General features: G+C 34.0%; 1 protein-coding gene across 3 annotated transcripts in view; it reads left to right on the forward strand.

Annotated features, from left to right (window-relative positions):
• Positions 1 to 23104, forward strand: part of TDRD3 (tudor domain containing 3) — a gene marked incomplete at both ends in the record, with an annotated part of 94834 nt that overhangs the window by 63025 nt on the left and 8705 nt on the right. For all 3 annotated transcript variants that reach the window (XM_079549790.1, XM_079549791.1, XM_079549792.1), the window contains 4 exons: positions 2660 to 2816; positions 3170 to 3295; positions 12463 to 13301; positions 15169 to 15294. In XM_079549790.1, the coding sequence (XP_079405916.1) occupies positions 2660 to 2816; positions 3170 to 3295; positions 12463 to 13301; positions 15169 to 15294 (1248 nt within the window). The remainder of the gene's footprint in view (positions 1 to 2659; positions 2817 to 3169; positions 3296 to 12462; positions 13302 to 15168; positions 15295 to 23104) is intronic.

Consider the following 23104-nt stretch of genomic DNA (forward strand, 5'->3'; position numbering starts at 1 on the left):
AAAAGTGTTACCATTGGAGAATCTGAATTGTACTTCAGAATTCCAAGCAATCACTTTCAGAGCATTTCATAATTTCATGCTTACTGAGAAGAATTTTTTAACATTGCTGCACTGAATTAATTGGGTATAAGATGAGCAGTCATTGAAGTATGTTTCACTTGCTTTAGTAATCTATGAATTTGATGTAAGTGGGAGAGTTAATCCCAAGTACACAATAACAATTAATGAACATGATTTAAATTATGAAAGCAGGCTGACTGAAATTGATTTCACTACTTAATAATTCAGTGAACTAATATTGAAATATTGACTGTAAATGACTGTAGATTCAACAATAAATAGCTGAAATGTCTTCCACCTTGCTTTACTTTTACCAAAGATTTAACAGTTAGAAGACATCTAAGAACAGTAAGTGATTATTTTAATTTTGATTGTCAGATAGGTGCTATCTCCTTACAACTTGGAGAGCTTCCAGCAGTGCTATCTTCAGCACTATGCTGAAAAATATACAGATCCATTAAGACTTACATGTAGAATTGTACAAACATGGATGTTAAAGGGTCTTTTAATCATCCTTCTATTTAATATATCCTTTGTCATTACTGACAGCTATATCTACATAATAGACTTTAAAAGCAAAGGAAAAAAACCGCCAGTGGCCTTCTTCCATTTAAGTTGGGCAATACTTACTTTCTATTTTTCTATGATCTGCAGGGGATTTGCTTTACAATGTACTGTAAAATGGCAGTACTTCCAGTTTTTTCAAGCTAAATGTCAGTTAATGTACTTTGCTGTCTAAAAGAATATGAACCTACCAAGTCTAGACAGCCTCCTTCAGTTGTAAATGATGATTTTAGCAGCAGATAAGAGGTCTTTTTTTGGTTGTTTGTAGGACTGTGATATGGAGTTGATTTGAATGTTTATGTATGTAGTTAATTTGCATGTAAATATAGAAAGAGTAAATGTATTTATTCCATCTGTCCAGTGTGTTGCCTTAGGAGAAAGTTGAAACACCGTGTCACAGAAAAAGACACAAAATAGTGGTTTCTCCTATTTCTGTGCAGACAGACAATAGATTGTGCAGACTTGTAGGGCATATCTTTTCTGTTTCAGTTCTTTATGAGAGAACCAGCAATATCTGTGCTATGTAAATGAGTTAAAGGGAAAGTTTTTGATGTCCAAAGGTAGTCAGGATATTCCTTCATTTTTCAGTCTTCGTATCTGAGAAATTTCTTTTCCTTTGGGTTTCAGGTTGTGACAAATTTTTTTTTTTTTAATCCATTGCTTAGAGTACTAGAAGTGTACATATGAGCCCTCGCTTCTTGCTAGTCTTTGATGAACATAACTGTCATGAACTGGATTCCCACCAGTGAAAGGCAATGATATAGAATAAGCTGAAATTTCTCTCCTGATTCAAAGCAGCTATATATCTTCAAGAGGGAGAAGTGTGAAGCACGCTTGCTGAGGCAGTAGAAAGCAGCAATTTTTTGTGTTGGATCCTTGTTGTCATGCACAGAAATCTCAGCAAATGGCTCAGATGAAGAACCATTATACTGCCTTAGTAAGATTTTATTTGGGCAACTGAAAATTGAATTCAAGTACATTGATGATCTCATATAGGCATTCATGTTGTGTTTCAGTGCCACTGGATTTTGAATATGTTTTAAATGGTATTCAATCTGTGGACATTAAATTGAAGAATACTGTTAAATTTTGAAATTAAGAAGTGAAATTAAGAGCATGAAAGCAGTTAACATAAGAATGTCTTGTTCATTACAGTGATTTTTGGGTTTCAAATCACAGTTTTTGAAGTTCTTAGAGTTGCTATATCTCCTGGCTTACTTAAGTCTCTGAACTGAAGCAATAGCCATGGACACCAGTTTTATGCCACTGCCCAGATAGGAGATCTGCTTATAGCTCTTGTCCCAGAGCATATAGTGTAGCTGAACAGAAAGTGAATGGATAGAGACTTCAGGAGAAGTTTTAGTAATGCTGTTGTAGTGGATAGATAATTGGCATCATTTGGGTTGGGTGTGGGATGAAGAAAGGCAGAAAGCCTGGCCCCATTTTAATGCATGTCCGCACTAAAAGAGGCAGTCCCAGCTGAGGCCTTTAAGCACAGTCTGTGATTCTTGCTTGGCCTTTTTCTGATCATACTATATACAGTTCAGAAGAGGGAGGTTGTATTTTTTGTTTCTATTGAAACCTTTTCAGATAACATCTTCTCCTTGTTTTAAGAAATGTGTAACCACTTTTGGTGTTGTTTATAAATGCTGTGAAAGGGTTCAAAGAGAAATGAAGACTACATTAATACTACTCAGTCCTTTTATTTTTCATTGAAGTATGTTATAGTCTGTCAGATTGTTCCACTGTACAATGAAGAAAGAGGTAGAAAAGAGGAATTTCTGCTTGAAACTGCTTAATATTAGAACAACAAAAAAAATCAAGTTATGCAAAAATAATTGGAAAAAGAAGTCTCTACTGTCTAGTTGTTTAGAACTAAAAGAGAACTCGTCTATGAATGCCATATGTTAATCTAAAATGTTGATCATCAATGCAATATGGAAAAAAATAATTACTAATGAAAGGTTAAAGTAATACCTGGTGGTTTTATAGTCTGTGGTAGCTTATGATTATTTGTTTTTATCTTTTATTACAGGTTGATGAAAAGGCTCTAAAACACATAACTGAGATGGGCTTCAGTAAAGAAGCAGCAAGACAGGCACTTATGGATAACAGTAACAACCTAGAGGCAGCATTAAATTTTCTTCTAAACAGCAGTAAACAAAAGCCCCTTCAGGGACCACCACCTAGAGGTACAACTTGCAAAGATGAGCCTTAAAACGAAATGTTCAGGAGCAAAAGAATTTATTTACCATATATTAGTAATGTATATAACTTATGTAAAGTAAATCTACATTTTTTTAACAAGTTAGAATGCATTGTAAACCTGAGTGAGAATACTTAGAGAAGGCCTCTGTGTATTATCCCCTTTACAGTATTTCTGGATTTGAAATCACCTTACATGGAAAATATCTCTATTGCAATAGATTTTTTTTTACCAGAGTACAAAATTGCTGTAATTTAAGTCTAATAATGAAAAAATGTTTGGTTATTTTTTTTTCCCCTCTTCCCTCACCCCTGAAAAAGGTCTGTTTAATGTTTACAGGTAAAGGAAAGGGCCGAGGCCGAATAAGACCTGAAGATGAGGAAGAGCTAGGAAATACCAGACCGTCTGCACCAAGCACACTGTTTGATTTCTTAGAATCCAAAATGGGTACTTTAACTGTAGAGGGTAAGTTATTGAAATTGAAGTATCTGGAATCAATATTTGGCGGAGTTGGTGGATTTTTTTCTTCTTTATCTAGAAACTGGCTTCTATAAGTTTTGCCACAGTCAACAGCAAAACAAGGAGCGCTTGAGAGCTTTTCCTCTCCTTTGAGGAAAGGTCAAATAAATTGCACTGTGGTAGATTGTGTTTCTGTCTTGGCTGTCAAAAAGCTGATAGCTTCATGCTTAAGTACCTTGAGGTTAGTAATTTGGAAATCAAATTAGATAAATACCAGTTAATAATAATAATTAGATGAAGACACTTGCAACTTTATTGGGCATTCTTATAGTTCAAAGGAAAAACTGCTAACTCCAGTTTCTAAACTGGAGTTTCTTTCCAGTTTCTAAGCCTCAGTTTCTAAACAGCACATTCTGTGTAGTGCTCAGTTAAGAGCAGTAAGCTAAGCAGGTTTTTTATTCTCTCTTATTTGCCAATCAAATAAACCCCCATTTTAGTATAATATATTTAACAGCCTTTTTCTCATAGCTTTCTTGTGTAACAGCTGTAGGGAGTGAGATAGAGGTGGTATTTTAGACAGAGAGAAGCCAAACAATGTTTAAGATCTAGCACAAAAAATGTGGGCTTTTACTTGAATGTCCTCTTCTTTTTGAGAAGCAATAAAAGAATGCAGTGTACAAATCTAGACATCTGGTTATGTCTAAGTCACTTCATACTTTGGAAGTTTTAACAGAGAGATCCATTAGAATGAAAAAAGTTTATACTTTATACATCCTGAGGTCTCTAGAGGCTGCTGTGAGATTGAAGTAAAACTCACAGTAAGCTGAGTATTAAAAGAAGATTGTTATTTTGCCTTGGAAGTGTTTCAGTAGGCAATGTGAAATTGAAATATCTGTTTCCATTATTTAATGTCAAGTTTTGTGTGGAGCTGGAATTTTTTTCTCCCTATGAAATGACACTTTAATAAAGAGTGAAATAAAGGTCATACTAATTTACATGAACTGGTGTTTTCTAGTGAGTACATTTTAGGAGTCTCAGCATTTATATATAATAATTTCAAACTGAGTTCCCAAATAGTCTCCGTTGTCTCTTAATAATACTTTGTGTACTTGCACTGGATATAATTAAAAAAGAAATGATGTGCTGAAAAGTGGTGTAAACTGAACAAAAGAAGTGTTAAAAAAAAGAAAGAAAGAAAGAAAGAAAATACTCAATGGTGAAAACAATTATTAGTTTTATTTTCCTATTGCAATGCCCAATTCATTTTTTCTGCTGCCCTTTTTTTTTTTTTTTTTTTTTTTTTTTTAAGAAATCTTTCGAGATCTGTTACTGACAAGCTGTAATGTTTCAGAATCAATTTAAAATTTCAGAAATAGCTAATAATGTAGCCATGTGAGAAACACTGGAAAAAACTGCAGAATGTTCTAAATGAGATGATGGTTTCATAAAAATTAATACTTGTATGAGAACTTAAACAGTAAAGCTGAAGAATAAAATTGTTTCCAATTCAAACGAAAAAAATAGAGCTTTAGCCTGTCAGGGACCTTCCAAATGGCCATTGATAATATTAAGAGAGTTCCTATATTGCCTTTTCATCTACTTGTAATTTGGAGCCCTTAGTGGTGTTTGGTTTTTTTTTTTTTTTTTTTTTTTTTTTTTTTTTTTTTTTTTCTCTGTAAGATTCAGGCTGTAAATTACAAATATTCAGTCAATAACTGAAAATTAAGTGTGTGCAAACAAAGCTTTCTTAATCTATTAAAGACTGCTAGAATTGTGCGGAAGTTGGCAGAGGCATTTGTGTTGCTAAAAAATGAGAGTATAGAAAAATCAGGATGGACAGAAGAATACATGTATATTTAGGGTAAATCAGCCTTCAAGACTGATATAACTAGCTTGTTCTTCACCACTGCTGAGACTTTTCTGTCTGGAGTTCTGGTTTCTTATTTCACAGATTTAGAAGCATTTCATTCAATGCAGTGTTATGTATTGCCCTTTTTGAAAAGGACGTACTGCTGTTTTTCACCAGTATCTCCAGTAATTTCTTGCAAGGTGTGAGCTCTGCCTAAAAAGACATGACATGCAATTCGCAGAGATTGTGATGGAAGTGCAAATAACTGTATAATGACAATACTTGAAAAGTAATCTAGTCTTACACAGGGACCCTTTGTGAATGTTTAATTTGTATTGGAACAGAGAAATTGCTTAAATATGGGAGGAAAATAGGAATTTATGAAGCACTAGTTTATGTCATTGATTTCTGAAAGTATATAGATATATATGTAGGTGTGTGTCTGTATATATGTGTATACATTTAATCATAGTAAATGTATAATTATAATTTATAACAAATGTATACAAATAGGTTTGGGGGCATTAATGTTAAATTTTTGGTGAAAAGGTTGAAATTGTTGGCTGTTACAGGTATGCAGGAAATTTCAAATGAGGCCAGAGATGTCTTGTTGAATGTGTTAATTTTTGTTATCGTGTATGAATGTCTTTTTTTGTTGTTGTTACAAAAATGAAACAATTAATTTACGGTTAGTTGCTTAATATTGTGTACTTGTGTCTCAGAGTCATTACTGAGTTAGAAATGAAAACATGAAGCTATGTAGACTGGGTCAGGGCATTGAGACCTCAGTTTTCTGTTGGAATTATTAAAACTATCTGATTCCTATAAAAGCATAGCATTTTTTCCCTGATCATTATTTTTGCTAGTTGTTTTTGAAGCTGAACATTTACAGTCACTACTTGCATGTGCAGAGTTATGTTTTGCTTTAATATGTTTTAATAGTTCTGGAAGTCCTTAGCAATAAAGTTTCAGCTTATTCAAATGAAAAAAATGCAGAGAAGTTTAGAAATTCTTTGAAACTGCACAGAAAATGTTTTTCATTCAAGGAGGGGTCAGCAGGAAAGAGAGGACACCCATTTTATCAAAGAAGATGTGTTGTCAGCAGGTGAGCTTAGGAGTCAGTGAAATTACTAGCAAATTCAGAGGTCTCTTGCTAGGAAGGTACAGTTATATGGACTGTGAGCCATGTCAGAGTTCACCAAACATTTTTGATGTGCTGCGGTTTAGCTATTAGCAGAAAAGCATTCACTTAATAATTGCAACAGTTTATAGTTCTTTTAATAGCAAATATATATTACCATGTTATGGTTGTTCCTGTGTGAGTTTCATTATATCAGTATCTTTTTCTCCCTATAAATTAAGTGTTTTTAAGTAGTTAATTATTGGTTTATATTTTACTTGGCCCTAGTTCTTACAGAAATAGTAGAAAGTGAGCAAAAAAGTATATTGAGTTGCTTTTCTTATGTGTTGTTTATAGTTCATTTATGGAATGTATCCGCAATCTTATGACTTTGTTTATTAAACTCGATTAGTGGTAGATGGAGCATTTGTATCGTGCCTCTTCACCTTATTTTCCAGAAATTTAAAATCTTGGAAGAAAATCCCTTTCAAATACAGAAGCATTCTGCATGAGCAGATCAAATTTTGTAAAATTGTGTTCAAGTAGTAATTTCAAAATCGTATTTTCATAAGCATATATAAAAAATTAGGTTTGAGATCTATCTTTTGGCAGCTCATTTTGTTGAACAAAAATGAAGTAGATTTCTGCAGTGAAGAAAAACGGAGCAGTGGTAGTGCTTTTTCCTCTTGCATTACACACATTGATTTTTCTTGGATATGTTCTTGGATATCTTATTTAAGAGATTAGAGAGAGGTTTAGATATTGAGAGAATTCTCTTATGTGTGGCTGTACGGCATTTAAAGGAAAAATAATAAAAAATAATCCCTGTGGGATATATGCCTTTCTTATTGTTACTAATTTAACAGTAAGTAATAGTAGTTTACTAAGAACCACGAAAGAATTGAATTGCTTCTTTTAAAATGATATTGCTAGTGTGTGGTGAATGTTTGCTTAGCAGGAGTTTTATGATTCTTTTGGTTTAGTGTGCGTGTAGCCAATATACTGTAGTGTATTAAAGCGTGGTGTTTTTTCATTAGAAAACAATTGTTATAGTAGCAGATATATTTCAGTTTAAAACACATAAATGGAGACTATAAACCTAAATACAGTTTGCTTTGTGCGATTTTTCCCCTCTTAACGAAAGATAAAAAGTTTTCATAAATGTCATAAGAAGAAAAGTGTAGTTCTACATAAAGTCATAAAGGCTTCATGCTCAGTTGTCCAAAAATATGACACGTTTTGTGATGTGACACTCAGATTCCTTGTTTTTTTTTAACTTTTTTTTTTGTGTTCCCTGAATGATCGGTGTGTAGTTTGGTGTGCTTTTCTTGAGTTGTGCTTTCTGAAAGCAAAAAAAGAAACAAAAACAAAATCCACAAAAAAACATTCTCTGATTATCAGTTTTGAAGAGCTGAAAATATTCTTTAGGGTTTTGTTTTTTTTTTTTTTTTAATAGAAAACTCCTTTTTTCATTCTACAGAAACAATAATAAATATAATTGTACTTCCTGTTATTTGGAAGTCAGCAGGCTTTAGACAGCTTAGTTTCATTGAGTCATTTTTTATTTTCCTTACTGAATGTGTCAATTCCATAGGAGCACGCCTTGGTTCTTACACCAGACTTCAATTTATCTTGCAGACTGCCCTTCAAATGGACTTTCCAAGAAATACCTAAGCTTATACTAAATTGCAGGTGGTTTTTCTCTCTCAGAAATCTCAGATTTCTTTGCTAAGTTTAAGAAAACCCATGCAATCTGAATTCACTTATTAGAAAACCATTTACTGAAAATGCTACTATTCTGCCATTTTCATGCCTCTGTTGTCATTGAAAATTAATTCATTTAAATTTTTAAATATTACTGCCTTAATCTCCTTTCAAGGTGAAATATTGCCATGTCCATTCAAGCTTAGGTGACACGAGCATTCAGTGTTTGCAATGTCACAGTATACCTACAGTGATTATACTTACCCCTTTGAATTTTTTCTTCATGAAATGTGTGTCCAAGTGTTTGCAGAAAATGGTGTATGTATTACCAGTAGCTTTTTCATTTCATCTGGTCCTGTAAGTTACCAGTAGAGACTTGTATCTAATCCTTAGTATTAAAAAGGTAGTGGTGGTAGAATGCACATTAGGGGAACTACTAGAAACAACTAAATACATAACATCATATCACCAAGATAATAAGATCTCGTAATTGGTTTTTCTAGTAAGCAGCTGTACTGTGGAAGGCCCAGGCAGGCAGGTTTTTCTGCATTTACCTAGGACATCATACAACTTCCACTGAATAAAGAAGTTTAATTCTTCTGCAGAATTTCTGGCATGTTGCTGTCTGATATGGTCTCTAAAATGCCAGTTTTTTTTCTTCTTAGATGTTGAGAGACACATTTTGGTCAGAAACAAAGGTTTTATATATAGTTGTATAATGAAGCATATGACCAAGCACACAGTTACCTACCTGGGATGCCATGTTTATCATCATCACAAGTGTTAGGCTTCTGTACTCTTCAGGCAGATATTAATTTCTCCTAAATGATTCAGTGTCCACACAGAAGAAAAAACAGAAAGCAATTCTTCTGAACTGGGATAGATTATTATTTTTTTTTTTAATTCTTTGCAGCATCACTTTTTCTTCTGAAATAGTTCATTTGATCTGTAGAGAAGAGCGCTGTCACAGAGAGCACTGATTTGCTTTTCTATGTGCATCTTTCCATGCTTTAGTTTTTCTAATTCTGTCTGAAACCTCATTACTACTCATTATTGAGAACTTCTAAAATCACTTCTGAATCTGCAATTACTAAGCCAGGTACTTCTGTTTGTGAACAGATAAATGGCCAGGTAGTACTAAGACAAGGAAAACAGTTTTAAACTAAAAGAAGGGGGGGTATGGGCAGGGGTGTGGTGAGGCGAGGCACTAAAACAGATTGCTGAGAGAAGTTGTGGATGCCCCATCCATGGAGGTATTTCAAGGCCAAGTCGAATGGTGTCCAGGGCAGCCTGATCTAGAGGGTGGCAACCCTGTCTATGGCAGAGAGATTGGAGCTAGATGGTTTTTATGATCCTTTCCTCCTATGACGTTCTGAGATACTACAAACCAGTTGCTCAATTTGTTGTCATTGTTTTGGTAGGTTTTCTCTAATTTAATTCCGACGAAGTGGAAAAATATGTGTAAGTTAAAATAGTTTTCTATTTGCTTAGTTATTTAACAAACACAAATAAGTTAAAATAGTCTTTTTACCGTGCTATCTTGTGGGCTTTTCTTATTTTTTCAGTTACTGAAATATTTTATTATTTTTTTTTTTTTTACTTCTAAGTAATTAGTGCTGTCAAAAGTATTATGGGTTAGTCTCTTGCATGAGCTACTAATTCCTTAATCGTTAAACATAATATTTCATTATTTAAGTGAAATGCAAAGAATCCTAAAGAAAAAAACAACAAACCAAGAAAAACCACAACAGTTTAATACTACAGGTTTGGGTATTATTTATTTTTAGCTATGAACTGTTGATGCCATCTTTTGAAAATATTTGTGTTGAAAATAAGTAGCTTCAGTTTGGATTGTACAGAGAAGCCTTCTGACTGTGAGAGATAACAGAAATAGTTGACAAAGTTTCTGGAAATTGTCTTCCTTTGCTTGCACTTAATTTATTTCTGCTACTGAACACAATGATTTTTCTATTAATCTTCTTGTTTTTCTTTGGTTAAAAGGAACAGTTCATCCATCTTTGCGAGCTTAAATATGTAAGCACAGGAACTTTCAGAGAACAAAGAGTTATCAAGAGCTCTGGAGAAGAGGAGAGAAGAGTTATCAAGAGCCTGGAGAAGAGGAGGCTCAGGGGAGACCTCATTGCTCTCTATAACTTCCTGAAGGGAGGTTGTAGTGAGCTGGGGGTCGGCCTCTTCTCTCATGTCATTAGTGATAGGACCAGAGGGAATGGCTTCAAGCTACGGCAGGGGAGATTCAGGCTGGACATTAGGAAGTATTACTTTTCAGAAAGGGTGGTCAGGCACTGGAATGGACTGCCCAGGGAGGTGGTGGAGTCACCGAGCCTGGGGGTGTTCAAGGAAAGACTGGATGTTGTGTTGAGGGACATGGTTTAGTGGGAGCTATTGGGAATAGGTGAACGGTTGGACTGGATGATCTCTTAGGTCTTTTCCAACCTTGGTGATTCTATGATTCTATGATTCTATGATTCTATTCTCTGACTTAATTAAGGAAGAATATAAAATTGCTAAGGACCAGGCATGTTTTCCTTCTGTATCTCTCTTTGGTTCTTAGGGACTGAGAACAACCTGTTGCTTCTATCTTCTCAAAATCCGAAGTCAGAAAAAACTTTCAGGCACTTTTGAAAGATTCGAGGAAGTTTAAATTTAACAACTACTGTTGTTTTGGTTTTTTATTTTTAATTATTAGGTAGGAGAGTTGGTGATAAACATAATGATATTTTTGATCACATCACTGACCCAAACCCAGATATCTTCAGTTTCAGATTGTGCAGAACTGCCTCTTTAGTCTTCCAAATGAACATGCTGAGCATCTGGTGAATGTTTCATGCTCTTGCTGTTAAAATGAATCTCCTGAGCAACAAATCGCAAAAAAAAAATGGGATCAGAGAAAAAGCAAGTGAGAGGTGGCACGTCTAGGTAGTCTTTCTAAAAGAACTCGGGAGGTGGGAGCAAGTCACAGGCTATAGTCTCTGTTTCTTGCACCAACAGCTAGGCTTTGACTGAAATACAGATTTGAAAGTGCAGCTTGGATTTAAAGGAGGTGAAATTATTCTATTCCAAGGTTAATTGCTTCAACAATTAAAGATCAGCATTTAAAAAAAAAAAAAAAGCCTTTAATTTCTAAACTGATTTTTCTACACTCAATTTCTAACTGTTTAATTGTTGTGTAATAAGTCTTTTTTGCTATGTAGAGAGCTATCAAAATTTGCTTTCCTAATAGATATTTATAAAATGTAATTACCTGTATGTTATCCATCAGCTAGCAATGTTAGCTGTGTGGATTGCATTTTTGTAGTATCTGATTGAAAACCTCTTTCCAGACTGCTTTTTCACTTTTCTGAGCAAATTCATTTATCATTTTTTTTTTCTTCAGCTATGCATTCCATAATTACAGACAATACTTCTGTAGTGGTTTGAATGGTGCTATATAACATCGCTGTCCTGTGGACTTTTGCCTCCACTTACACCACATGTGAGCATCCCACCTAACTCAGTTCCTGCTTTGCTCACAGGAATGCTTGTTGTCTGCAGAAGGTGCATGACAAAAGGATGTGCTGAACAAATACAAAGGTTTATAAACATTTCCTTGGCAGAGTTTTTCTTGCTCTCTAGTATTAAGTCTTTGCCCAGAGATCATTTCCCTTAATATCACTAATTTTGAAATGAAATTCTGTGGTATCAGTAAGAGCCTTTTCTGTCACAAATGTCATGTTTTAGCTCATTTGTTTCTTGTGCTTATTCCTCTTAGATTCATCTTAATCTACAACCTCCTTTGGCTCTTCCCTTAAATGTTTCATAAAAAGTTAAAACATTTCACATTTGCCTGAAAATAAAATTAAAAAATCCACAGTAAGTTCTACAGAACTCCGTGATCTTCTCCAGCCCCACAGTGCAATAGAAAATCTACTCCTTTCCATTAGATCCGTGATAATTTTGTTCCACTTAACGTCAGTTAAAGCTCTGACTCAAATGGTTGCACTTGAATAATTCCTGCTATGGCTCATTGATCACGGTCTTCAGAATTATGGACATTTTTGCTATTCCCATTAGCTCTAGTTCATTTTATCAATTCTATTTCTTGCCTTCATGTTAATGCTGAACAGCTGTTAGCAATTTATTTTTACTGAATTAAAATTTTCAGATAATAGCTATTCCTTTTTTCTCTCCTCATTTTCCTGCCTGTTCCTTTCTTCACATCAGAATTCTATTTGTCTTTCTTAAATGATTGTTACTCATTTAATAATATCTAATTTAAGTACCACCAAGACAAATGTGTATGTTTTCTATTAACCAGTAATTGCAATTCAAATATCTGCTAAACTTAAAAGGACAGTTCCATTTATTTATCTGAGGAGTAAATGCTACTTACTTTTGTGAATAATACTGTTGCTTTATCATTTAGGATCTGATCCACTGTTTCTATATTATATATTTATATATATATATATATATAAAATCATATTTTTTTCTCTTTTATAGAACCAAAATTACAATTTCAACCACCACATCAAGTACAGCCCAAAGTTATGAATACAGAACAGAATGGCATCAAAGAAAATCATTCAAGGCATATTTCTCGCAATGACATGAGACAACCAAGGAATGAGAAGCCCCCTCGTTTTCAAAGAGATATTCAGAATTCAAGGCAGGCTTTGGAAAGTGGGGGATTACCAAGAAACAGAGGTCCTGAAAGGCACAACTCTTTAGAACATTGGACAGAGGACAAAATTAAAAGTGACAAACATTATCCTAGAAATGATAGGCCAAAGGATTTGGGTTATCCCATAGCTGCTCACCAGAGTGATATTTCCTTTAAAAAAAGGGATAACAATATACAAAACAGAATAGGAAAAGGGGTGTCTTTCACAGAATTCAAGGAGAACTCTGCTGTTCAAGATACTACAGACAATAATAACCAGAAACGTGGGAAAAGGGAAAATCAAATACACAATTCTGAAAATTTTTGTGATAGGAAAGCACGAACAATAAGTAATGAAACCTTTATGGTAAAAAGTGAGCAACATTTTGGTGTGAATAATGACTTCCAACACCCTGGTAGAACTGATCATTTTAATTCTGTACCGAATGGAGATACAGAACATCATCAAAAAGGAAGACGAGTAGGGCCTATCAAATTGTCAGGACCTACTGTGATTCCATCGTATGATGACAAGATTTTGTATTACAATGCTGCACCCAAAAGGAGATCTGGGCCCATCAAACCAGAGAAAATAATAGAACCATCAATTCATGCAGAGTATGGAAAAACCTGGAGACCTGGGGATGAATGTTTTGCTCTTTATTGGGAAGACAACAAGGTATGTGTTTGCCAAATATCGAGTAATTCAAATTAAAGTTTTGATGCTTTCCTATATACTTGAGGGTGACTTAGCACACCAGCACAAAGACAGAGGTCATAGTTGTTCATAGGTGTATACTGTGCTTCGTGGATGGCTTCTTGTTCTACTGTTGCTTTTTTGTTTTTTGGGTTTTTTTTTGGGGGGGGGGGGAAGGAGACGGTTTTTGTTCGTTTTAAAAGGAGGTATGTAGATTGTATTAATTTCTTGAAAGTATGTGACTCAGATCATCTTGACAATGTCTCTCGTACGGGAAAAGCAGGCTCCTAACTGAAACATATTTCATGTAAGTGTTTAAAATTTGAAGGAATTAATATGGGTCTAAGTGCCCTTGTTACTTTCTAAGGAATAAGCCCAGGATGCTGTGTTACCCAGAGTGGTCTCTAACTATAGATGTATAATGCCTTTTACTAGAATAAGATATTGTGCAGTCTTCACTAGTACAAGAAAGGACCAGAGTCTGCAGGGATGGAACTGTTTAAAAGAAATTCCTCTCTTATTTCAGTCACTGCAAAAAGATTGATTTTTATTATCAATATTAGTTTGTTAGCTGAAGGAGTTGTGGAGCAAATGAAGTGTGATGCATGACAGTTCTATTTTACTGACTTTTTTCAAAGCTTAAGTACTCTCTCTTCCAATTAATAAGATTTTTTTTATGACAAGAGACTTTCTTTTTATCTCCTCCTTCTCTGCTTTACAGAAAGAAAAAAAAAAAAGGTTGTCTTCAGGCATTCTTTGTGCACTTCTTAGTTGTTTCTTCAGGTTTTTGACCCTTTCTGGTGACCTGAAATATTACTGTTCTTTGCATAGGTTTTATTCCATTCGTTTCTGTCAATTTTTTAATTTAATTTTATGCTATTGAAGTTTTTTTTTTTCTTTGTTCCTTTTTTTTTTTTTTTTCTTTTAACAGGATGTAGATACTGTTAGCTCAGCAGCTTCACTTTATTTCTCTCTTTTATTTGACTGAGAAAAGTCATGCAAATTTTTTGATAGCAGCAACATGTAGCGAGTTGGAGCTTAAGTATGAATATATACCTTGGATAGATGGATTTGTTTGAAATGTAATGGCATATTGAGGAATTATTTCCTGTCTTGAGAAGCACTTTATGTCACTATGTGTTGTTGAAATTCTGAAAAGCATAAAACTTGCAAAATAAGCAGATACGACACTGCTGCCTGGAAAGTATTCAGCGCGTTTCAATGATGGTTGTTTTTTTAATAGCTACAACAAATGCTGCTGCTTGCATCTAGGATAATTTTAAAATAGAATGATAAAATACGGTATTGAGTTTTAATCATGTTAGGTGATAATGATTTATTTGCATTCAGTAAGAAAAACATCTTCAGAAACAGTTGATTTCTTTGCATAAGTGAGAGAAAGAAAGTGTTGAAGAAAGGAAGAATTTTTGAACGATCGTATTTTAGTATGTGGTGAAATAGTTATGTATTAGATGTGCAAGTAAGTGCCTATCTGGCATATATTTAAACAGTAACAATAATTAAAAAGAAAGTCTTGCATTAGTATTTCTTATATATAACATCATTTGTGTTAATGATTAATTTGTATTTGAAAACAGATCTTTTAAATGTTCAGTCTAATGTCCTAAGTAGTATATATTTTCAGTGAGTATTGTAAATACATACAGCCACAACCTTTCAGTCATGGGACACGTGCAAGTTTAATATACAGTTATCAGCTACAAATTTTACTGAAAATCTAATGCTGACCAAGAAAAAGAATGGGGAGGAGAGAAAAAATGAAGAGATTGTTTTCAAACTGTGGCACATCAGGTAGTATTTTTTGACCTTCAAAAATTTCTCTTTTAAGTTCTACCGGGCAGAAGTTGAAGCTCTCCATTCTTCTGGAATGACTGCAGTTGTTAAGTTCTCTGACTATGGAAATTATGAAGAGGTGCTTCTCAGCAACATCAGGCCGATTCATGCAGACACCTGGGTATGTGATAAAAAATTGTATACAAAGATATGAATTACATAGCCTATACCAAAATTCATAACTTGGCAAATGAATGCCTACTCCTACAAAGACTGGTAATTGCACATGTAGAAAAATAGTTAAGAAGTGAATACACAAGCAAAAACTTTTAGTTATCTATATGAATCCACTTAATGATCCAAAGTGTATTGTCACTTAGTGTTCTTTATATGTAATAAATTTAGTATTATTTTAAAATGAATACTTTAACTAACCTGTCAGCTAAACAGGTCAGCTTGACCTGTCAGCATATTTTCTCTCTAAAAGGTGCACTGACTCGATTAAACTCAGATTATTATTGTTTTCTTTCATGTCCACTGTATTTTCTTCTGTGAAGGTTAGTAAACAGTGTTTAAAATATATATCCTGAGGGCTTATACTGCATGTGAGTGTATGGCTTAACCAGTACATCCCTTTGAATCATTTTATTTTGTATCATGATTTTATTTTTTTTTTCCCAGCTAATTCTTTGGTGAATATTAAGGGGGAAGTTTATGCCTTGAAGTCTGCTGTAGAAGATTTAGAATGTATTAGCCTTATGGTAGCTGAATTTCACGGGGCTTTATTTTTGAATATCATAGAAGTATGTTTTGGTTTAAAAAGCAAGCAAAACAGGATTGCAGTCACTTGCTGTTTACTCGTGATAGATGCACGTATTTGTGCTTTGGTTCCTTAATGATGAGCTGACAGTGCTTTTTTTCATTTCTTTCTTCTGGGTCACATAGCCATGTTAGTGCTGTTGCAGAGGCTGCTAACAGTCAACTAATGTTTTCTGCCAGTGGTCTTCTAATTTATGTTGTTGCTTGTAACTCTCAGATGCCCTTATGGCCTCTGAGATGGCCTTTTTGTATTTAGAAAGGTCTCTGAAGCACTTCTGAGCTGATGCATTTCAGTCTCTGGAAATTATTATTATTATTTTTTCTTTCTATCCCCATTAGTTGAGTTGCAGTGATACAGTGCTTCCTAATGTATGATTGTACTTATTTTGATCTTATTTCTAGGTTATTAACACACCTTTTCATCACACAGACACAGAATCACACAGAATTGTTGAGGTTCATAGGGACCTTTGGAGGTCATGTGGTCAAATCAGCTGCACAACCATAGAAAACTAAAGCAGGTTGCCCAGAACCATGTTCAGATCAATATTTCCAAGGAGAGAGACTCTGTAACCTTTTTAGACAACATGTGCCAGTGCTTTTTCACCTGTACAGTGAAGTGTTTTCTAACCCTCAGAGCTTCCTGCATTTCAGTTTATGCCTATTGCCTATTGTTCTGACACTACGCATCACCAAAAAAGGGCCTGGCTCTGTCCTTGTTGCACCCTACCTTCAAATACCTGTATATGTGCACTGATTATCTTTCTTCCAAGCCTCTTCTTATTGAGGCTGAGCAGGCTCAGCTCTCTCAGCCCCTCCTCACAGGAGAGGTGCTCCTGTCCCTGTCATCATCTTCATGGTCCTGAGCTGGAGTCTTACTTGTACTGAGGAGCCCCAGAACTGGATGCAGCACTCCAGATGTGGCCTTCCCAGTGCTAAACAGAGGGGAAAGATCACTTTCTTGCTGCTGGTGATACCTTGCTTAATATGCAGCATTGGGCTCTGCTAGACTATTTTCATCATCTTTGATGATAATCTTAGGGAGTGACTTTTATTTTACTTTAACTCTCTGAAAATTATCTCTCTTGGTCTGAGAACTTGACCTGGTGTTAAGAATAAGTTGATCTAATAGTGAGGTGCCACTGTCAAGCAGTGGCCCTTATTCCTATTTCTGCCAATATTTAATCAACTGTTCTTTTTGTTCTCTCTCCTTCCACATTGGAAGGATTGTCAGTCTCATAGCCACAGAATAAGCTGAAACAGACTGAACACTTTCTCCTCAGCCTTGTTTTATTTTAGAATTTCTTAAAGCTGACACGGGATGGTGGGAGAATGTATGGGGAGAAGATTCTGCCACTGAAATAACATGATCATAACACAGTGCTGTATCTTGATCTAGTCATTGAGACATTTTCAGTTGTTACTCAGGAGAAATAACGTCCTTCAGTCCAGTTTAGAAATAAGGGATATCTTTCTCAGGTTTTTTCTCTGTCAAGAGTCTGACCTTGTTCCAATCTTTTTTTTCTCTTTAAGAAGCATTATGCTGAGATTTATTTCAGTACTTACAGGTGACTGTGGTGAGCTAAGTCCTTCTTAGTCATTTGTACTGAAGACCTGTTATTAGTAATGTAGAAATACATAGTGTGCGAGTTCTGATGTCTCAATTTTCTGAAGCTTTTTCTTTTTTGAAGAAATTGTTGACAATAAGGAAAATATTAGTGAGTTGACTTAAAGGCATATATTTAGTCTTAATTTTAGCGTATTCTTTAATGCTTTCTCCAGGATACTTTTTAGAACTCATTTATAGAATTGAGTTTTTAATCCAACAGATGTGAACTGTTGAAATTTGTCCACTGGATAGGAGGAAAAAACAAAGCTCAACAAGTCACATGAAAAAGCAGCCAAAACATCGCAATTCACAGTGACATTTTTTTTTTTTTAATATTTAACTACTGAGATGTGGACTTCTGGTATACTTTTAGCAACCTTCATACAATTAATGATCAGCAGTCTTTTTAGTAATTTTTAGTAGGAGATTGGTTTAACTTCCTCTTCACTTATATATGGTTAACATTCTCCTTTACTCACACACTATAATATTGAACTGGACTACATTAGTACAAGAAAAGAAGTTCTTTTCACTTTTTTTAGTTTTCCTTGAATGTAGACTCAGGTTGCCTGACATTATCAGGATAACACTGAGTTTTCCGCTGTAATGGAAGACGTGTTACTAGGTGATTTTAAGACTCCTTGACAATTGATTGTATACTGTCCATCACTCAGTTTGCTGAGTCCTTAGAAGTTTTTAGTCCCTTTGACAGCTAATGTGCTGCTATTTATCTTCCTGACTGCTGGAAGAATAGAAGGTAAATCTGTATTTTTCAGAAGATAAATCAAAAAGCTAGTGAGTTGTTGGTTTATTTTTTTTCAATAGTTATGTTCAGTTGCCATATAAATATATGAAAGAACAGTAAAACCATTATTTTTACTTAGTGCTTGCGAAATGAATCTGAGGCATGCAATTCAAAAATATTTTTAACAATAAAGTTATATTTGGATTCCACTGTTTTAGAGTTTTTCTACCGTCTTGTGTGTAACACTGCAACGCTTTATTCTTCTATTTCCCTCAATGTAGTAGGGGTCATTTAATGAAAATAGAATAATGCCAACAACAAAATTCACCAAAAAGCCACAGCAGAAATAAGAACTATGTATTTTTTCTTTTTTGGTGTGGTTTTTTTTTGTTTTTTTCTTATAAAAGATGTAAGATTGTAGTAACAACTAAAAAGCACTAAAAAACAGCATTAAGACTCTTCCTTACTTAAATAATCTGTTCTGTGGAAAATAAATAAATAAATAAAGTCAAGATATTACTTTAAAACTAAAGTCTTCATTTTATTCTCTCACTTGTGGGATTTTTTTCCCTCAGTAAATTAACAAAAAAATATACAGTCTAAGTGCTTACGTTGTGACTTCTTTTCCCAAACTAGGTCTTGCTTTTCCTTTTACAGAGCCTTGTTCCTCCATTTGATAGGCCCTCTTCCTCTGCTTATACTGTGATTACACTTTGTTTATCATTTTCTATGGTTGTATGAAGGAAATAAAGATTGTAGTTTTTCCTGCTACATATATTATGGGCTGATTCTGACTGTTCTCAAAAAAACCTAGAGCTGGATTTATAGTTTTGCACTTAAAAATAGTAATTATAAAGTGAAGTCTGTAGTTTAGCTTAATTTTCTCTTCCTGAAACTTGCACTGTTTCTGTTTAAAGAGATAAAAAGGCAAAATAAACTATATATAATATAAATAATAATTAATTTATTGAAATTATCCAATAGGGAAGGTGCCAAGGAAACAAAATAGCAGGGAGTCTTGATCTACAGCTCATTCATTTTGGCAGACATTTTAACTTAATTGTTGAGATCTTAAATTTTGTAGTGTTGTTTACTGTAGCTCACAGAGCTGTAAGTGTTTCTAAAGGTGATGAATTCTCTTAAATCAAGCTGTAATTTAGGACCTTATCATACCTATCCCCCATTTCAGGTAAGTGAAGAAGTAAATTTGTATAAGCATTATGAAGGTGTTGGAAGCCTTCATCTAGCCATGTTAAAAATACTAAATGGTAAAGGGTTACAGCTACGTGCTTATGATAGAGATGACTTCTGCTGTTTTATGGAATTTTGAATCCATTCCAGTATCTTGATTAATATCAGTGAAATATTTACTTTAAGGTGCTGTTTGCTGTGTTTCTGAGGTCTGAACAGCCTTAGCTTCACATTATGGTATATTTTTTTTCAGTTTTGTGTCAAGCAGGAAGTTTTTCTATGTCAATAATTAAGTAGGTGAAGTAGGTAAATGTTGGATCTCTTATCTAACTTCTGTCCTCATTGACTACTGTGAAAATGAGGATGTTAGAAGAGCACTGTACCAATTAATTCTAAGATTACTGTGGAAAAATTGTCCATGATAGCAGCAGAATGAGTTAACAATTCCGGTTCTTTGGCTTCTGTTCTATAAGAAAATTGCTATAATCATTTTCAATTGGTAATTACTTATAAACTGTAGAGACTCTATTTTTCAGTATTTTAGACTACTCTTTGTTCAAATTGTGGTGGTGCATATTTATAAGTTCTTTTTCATCTAAAAAGTTATTAAGTTTGTTTTCACAGAAGTTTTATCTCCTTTACTAAAGCATTTTAGATTTAGGCCTTTTGTAGTGATGTGCCTGATTTTCCATATTTGTAATACATTGACTTCAGTTTCCATTGAACTTTTAGATTGAGACAGAACTTAATAAACCTTAAGCTTCTTTTAAGTTTTTTGTTTGTTTGTTTGTTTACTTTTTTACATAGAATTTTGTATTCAATTCAGAAACAAGCATTGTGGAAAATGTTTGTCATGATGCATCTACAGTATTTTTCCTTAGCACCTCTGCCCTCTGAGAAACTAGATGGTTTTTCAGACTTCAGTTTCCTGTGTATGTGTTGAAAGTTACAGGCCCACAGCTGAAATGTAATAATGGATGCTTTAAGGTGATTAAGGAAACACAGTTTTGTTTTTAATAAACTAAAAGCAGGCAAATTTCAGTTGAGAGGAGGTAGTTAGCACTAAGTGGGCATAAAACAGTGGTTTTCTATTTTCTGTCTGTATCATTAGGCAAATGTTCATCGGACACTGCAGAAAGTTTTAGTCTTTTAGTCAAGTGTTTTGTATTCATTAGACTATAAAATGCTGTAAATTGTCAGCAGTACAAATCAGATTAAGGATGCATTCTTAGAGTTTGTGTAGCTATTATAAAAAGTTGGCATTGATAAAATAGGATGCTTATTATACTTTTCTATTGTTTTAACCTCATGCTGTTAAATGTAGTTTCGTACAGCGATGTTTTGGAGACCATGCCATGTGGACTCCTTTGGTTGTTTATTTTGAGAGACTGTTCCTCACTAACACTGTCCTTTAATGTGAATTGTGTTGTGGAATAGCTTGTCTTGACCTATTTTAAGTACCGTATTTTATTCCTTTATGGGAGAAATATTCTTTATATTTTCATTCTATGACTTTCTCTATATTGAGTTTTTTGAGATTGAACACAAGTTCTTCCTGTTTAGGCACTGTTGTTCCTCTTGAAGTATGAAAAAAGATTAGTTGCGTAAAAATGTCTGGACTGTACTTGCTATTTTTCTGTGCTCTGTGTTCCAAGTTTACCCACCTTTAAATACTAATTGAAGGTATTTTGAGAGGAAAATGGAGAAACTATATATTAATATAGTTATTCTTCGTTGGCTGCTCTCTAGGAAAGAGAGATGTAGTACCAATGACTTGATATTGCAGAATATGTCAACCCCAATTTGTACCGGATTGTGTGTATGTGACTGTAGATCATATTCCCTCACGCTGTATAAAGCACGTGTTGAATTGAAGCATTATACTTGTAGTGAAGTAACAACCATGTACAGATTGGTTATTGTCTGAGGTTTTTTTTTCTCCTCCTTGTTTGATGACTTGCAAGCATTACCAGTAGTATCTTTTAAACAAGACATCTTCTATAAGGTAAAAAGCATAGTGTGAAATCAGTTGTTTGTAGAAGTCATTCTTCCACCCCCCTTATGATTTTAAAATAACGAATTATTATTAAATGAGTGCTTTTGTAGACCTGATCTAGATATAGTTGTTCACATTGTCGAAGAGCAGCACTATTAAATCAGTTTTTATTAGAGTATCTTTAGATAACATAAACAGAAGAGGAAACATTTTAGTCTGACAAGTTTGGTAGAATCAATTTGTCTTCTCAGGAACTAGACAATATATCTAGATTTTAAAAGCTTTAAAGAAGTAGTATCTGCTTAAACCTTACACAAAGTTTGTAATATCTTTGCTAAGTTAGTCAAGGTGTGTTTTTTGTTAAAACTGGCAGTACAAATACATTTATTTATTTTTACAAAAAGACTGACTTAGGAGGTGGTAGAAGTCATGAGGAATGCTAGAATTCATGTCTAAGTTACTCACTTAGATGACCACTTCATCTTAATTTAAATTTGAGTTCCTTAACACACATATATCCTTATAACTTTATTCTGTCTCGACAACAGTATTATCTTAGTTTGAGTTTGAGAAAGCCTTTCCTTGTTTTATCTTGAGCGTCTTGTGTGTTAACTGCATTTGGAGAATTTTTAATAGAAACTCTCTTAGGAGTTTTTTTAAGAGAAAACTCTCTTAGGAGTCTTAAAAAATCACAAAACCACAACAAGGGCATGTTAAGAAAACTAATTGCTCATGGAACGATTTTTTTTTTTTCTTTTTCTGTAATTAAAATGCACTTTTCAATTCAGTGCTTTCCTTATCTTTCTAATATTTCCAGTCTTTCAGGTCTAAAAAAGGAGGAGACAAACTGAAATGTGTAGAAATGATTTAATTTTTCAGCCTTGTACTTCATAAAACAGGATATAGAACTTCTCTGAATTTAATTTGTATTTATTATACAATGTTTACATTTAGAAGTATGAAGCAATTTTAAAGTGTGTAATTTAATATAAAAATTGCAGGAGTTAAGAATGTATCATGTTACCTTGGTAAGTGGTTCCAGTTCCTAAAGTCTTTAACCAAAAAGCAAGTTTTGCCAGTCCTCTAACTGTTTTTATAGCTCTGCTTTGAGCTCCCATTTCCCAGTAGTGTTTACTTGGAATTTTATTTGTACTTGAACTAGATACAGTACTGCAGGAATAGATGCTAGATTATCAGGTACAGAGCAGTGGTATTTTACCTAACAGTCTCATCAGGGAAAAGGCTTGTAGAATTACCTTATGTGTTTTTTTAATTATTAATATATATATTTTTATTATTAAATTCCAACATCTGAGTGGTATATTTTTCCAACATTTATGCTACATAGTCCTTGTTCTTGTGAAAACTACTTTTATATAAATGTAGAAGAACATTTTTAACTATCCTGAGCACAGTTCTTGCAGAAATGTTGCTATATTTGGCAATGCATATTTACTGATAATGCAATGAGTGTCTGTTGTTGCGTATACCATCTGCTGAAAATTGAAAAGGTTCACCGAAATGTCATTGAAACTCTCCATCTGTTTGGATTTTTGTGGTGGTTTCATGCCCCGACAACAGTGCATAGATAATTACTCATACCACAACATAGTGTTGGTTTTTTTTGTTTT

Source organism: Tetrao urogallus, assembly GCF_951394365.1.
Source record: "Tetrao urogallus genome assembly, chromosome: 1".
Classification (NCBI taxonomy): Eukaryota; Metazoa; Chordata; class Aves; order Galliformes; family Phasianidae; genus Tetrao; species Tetrao urogallus.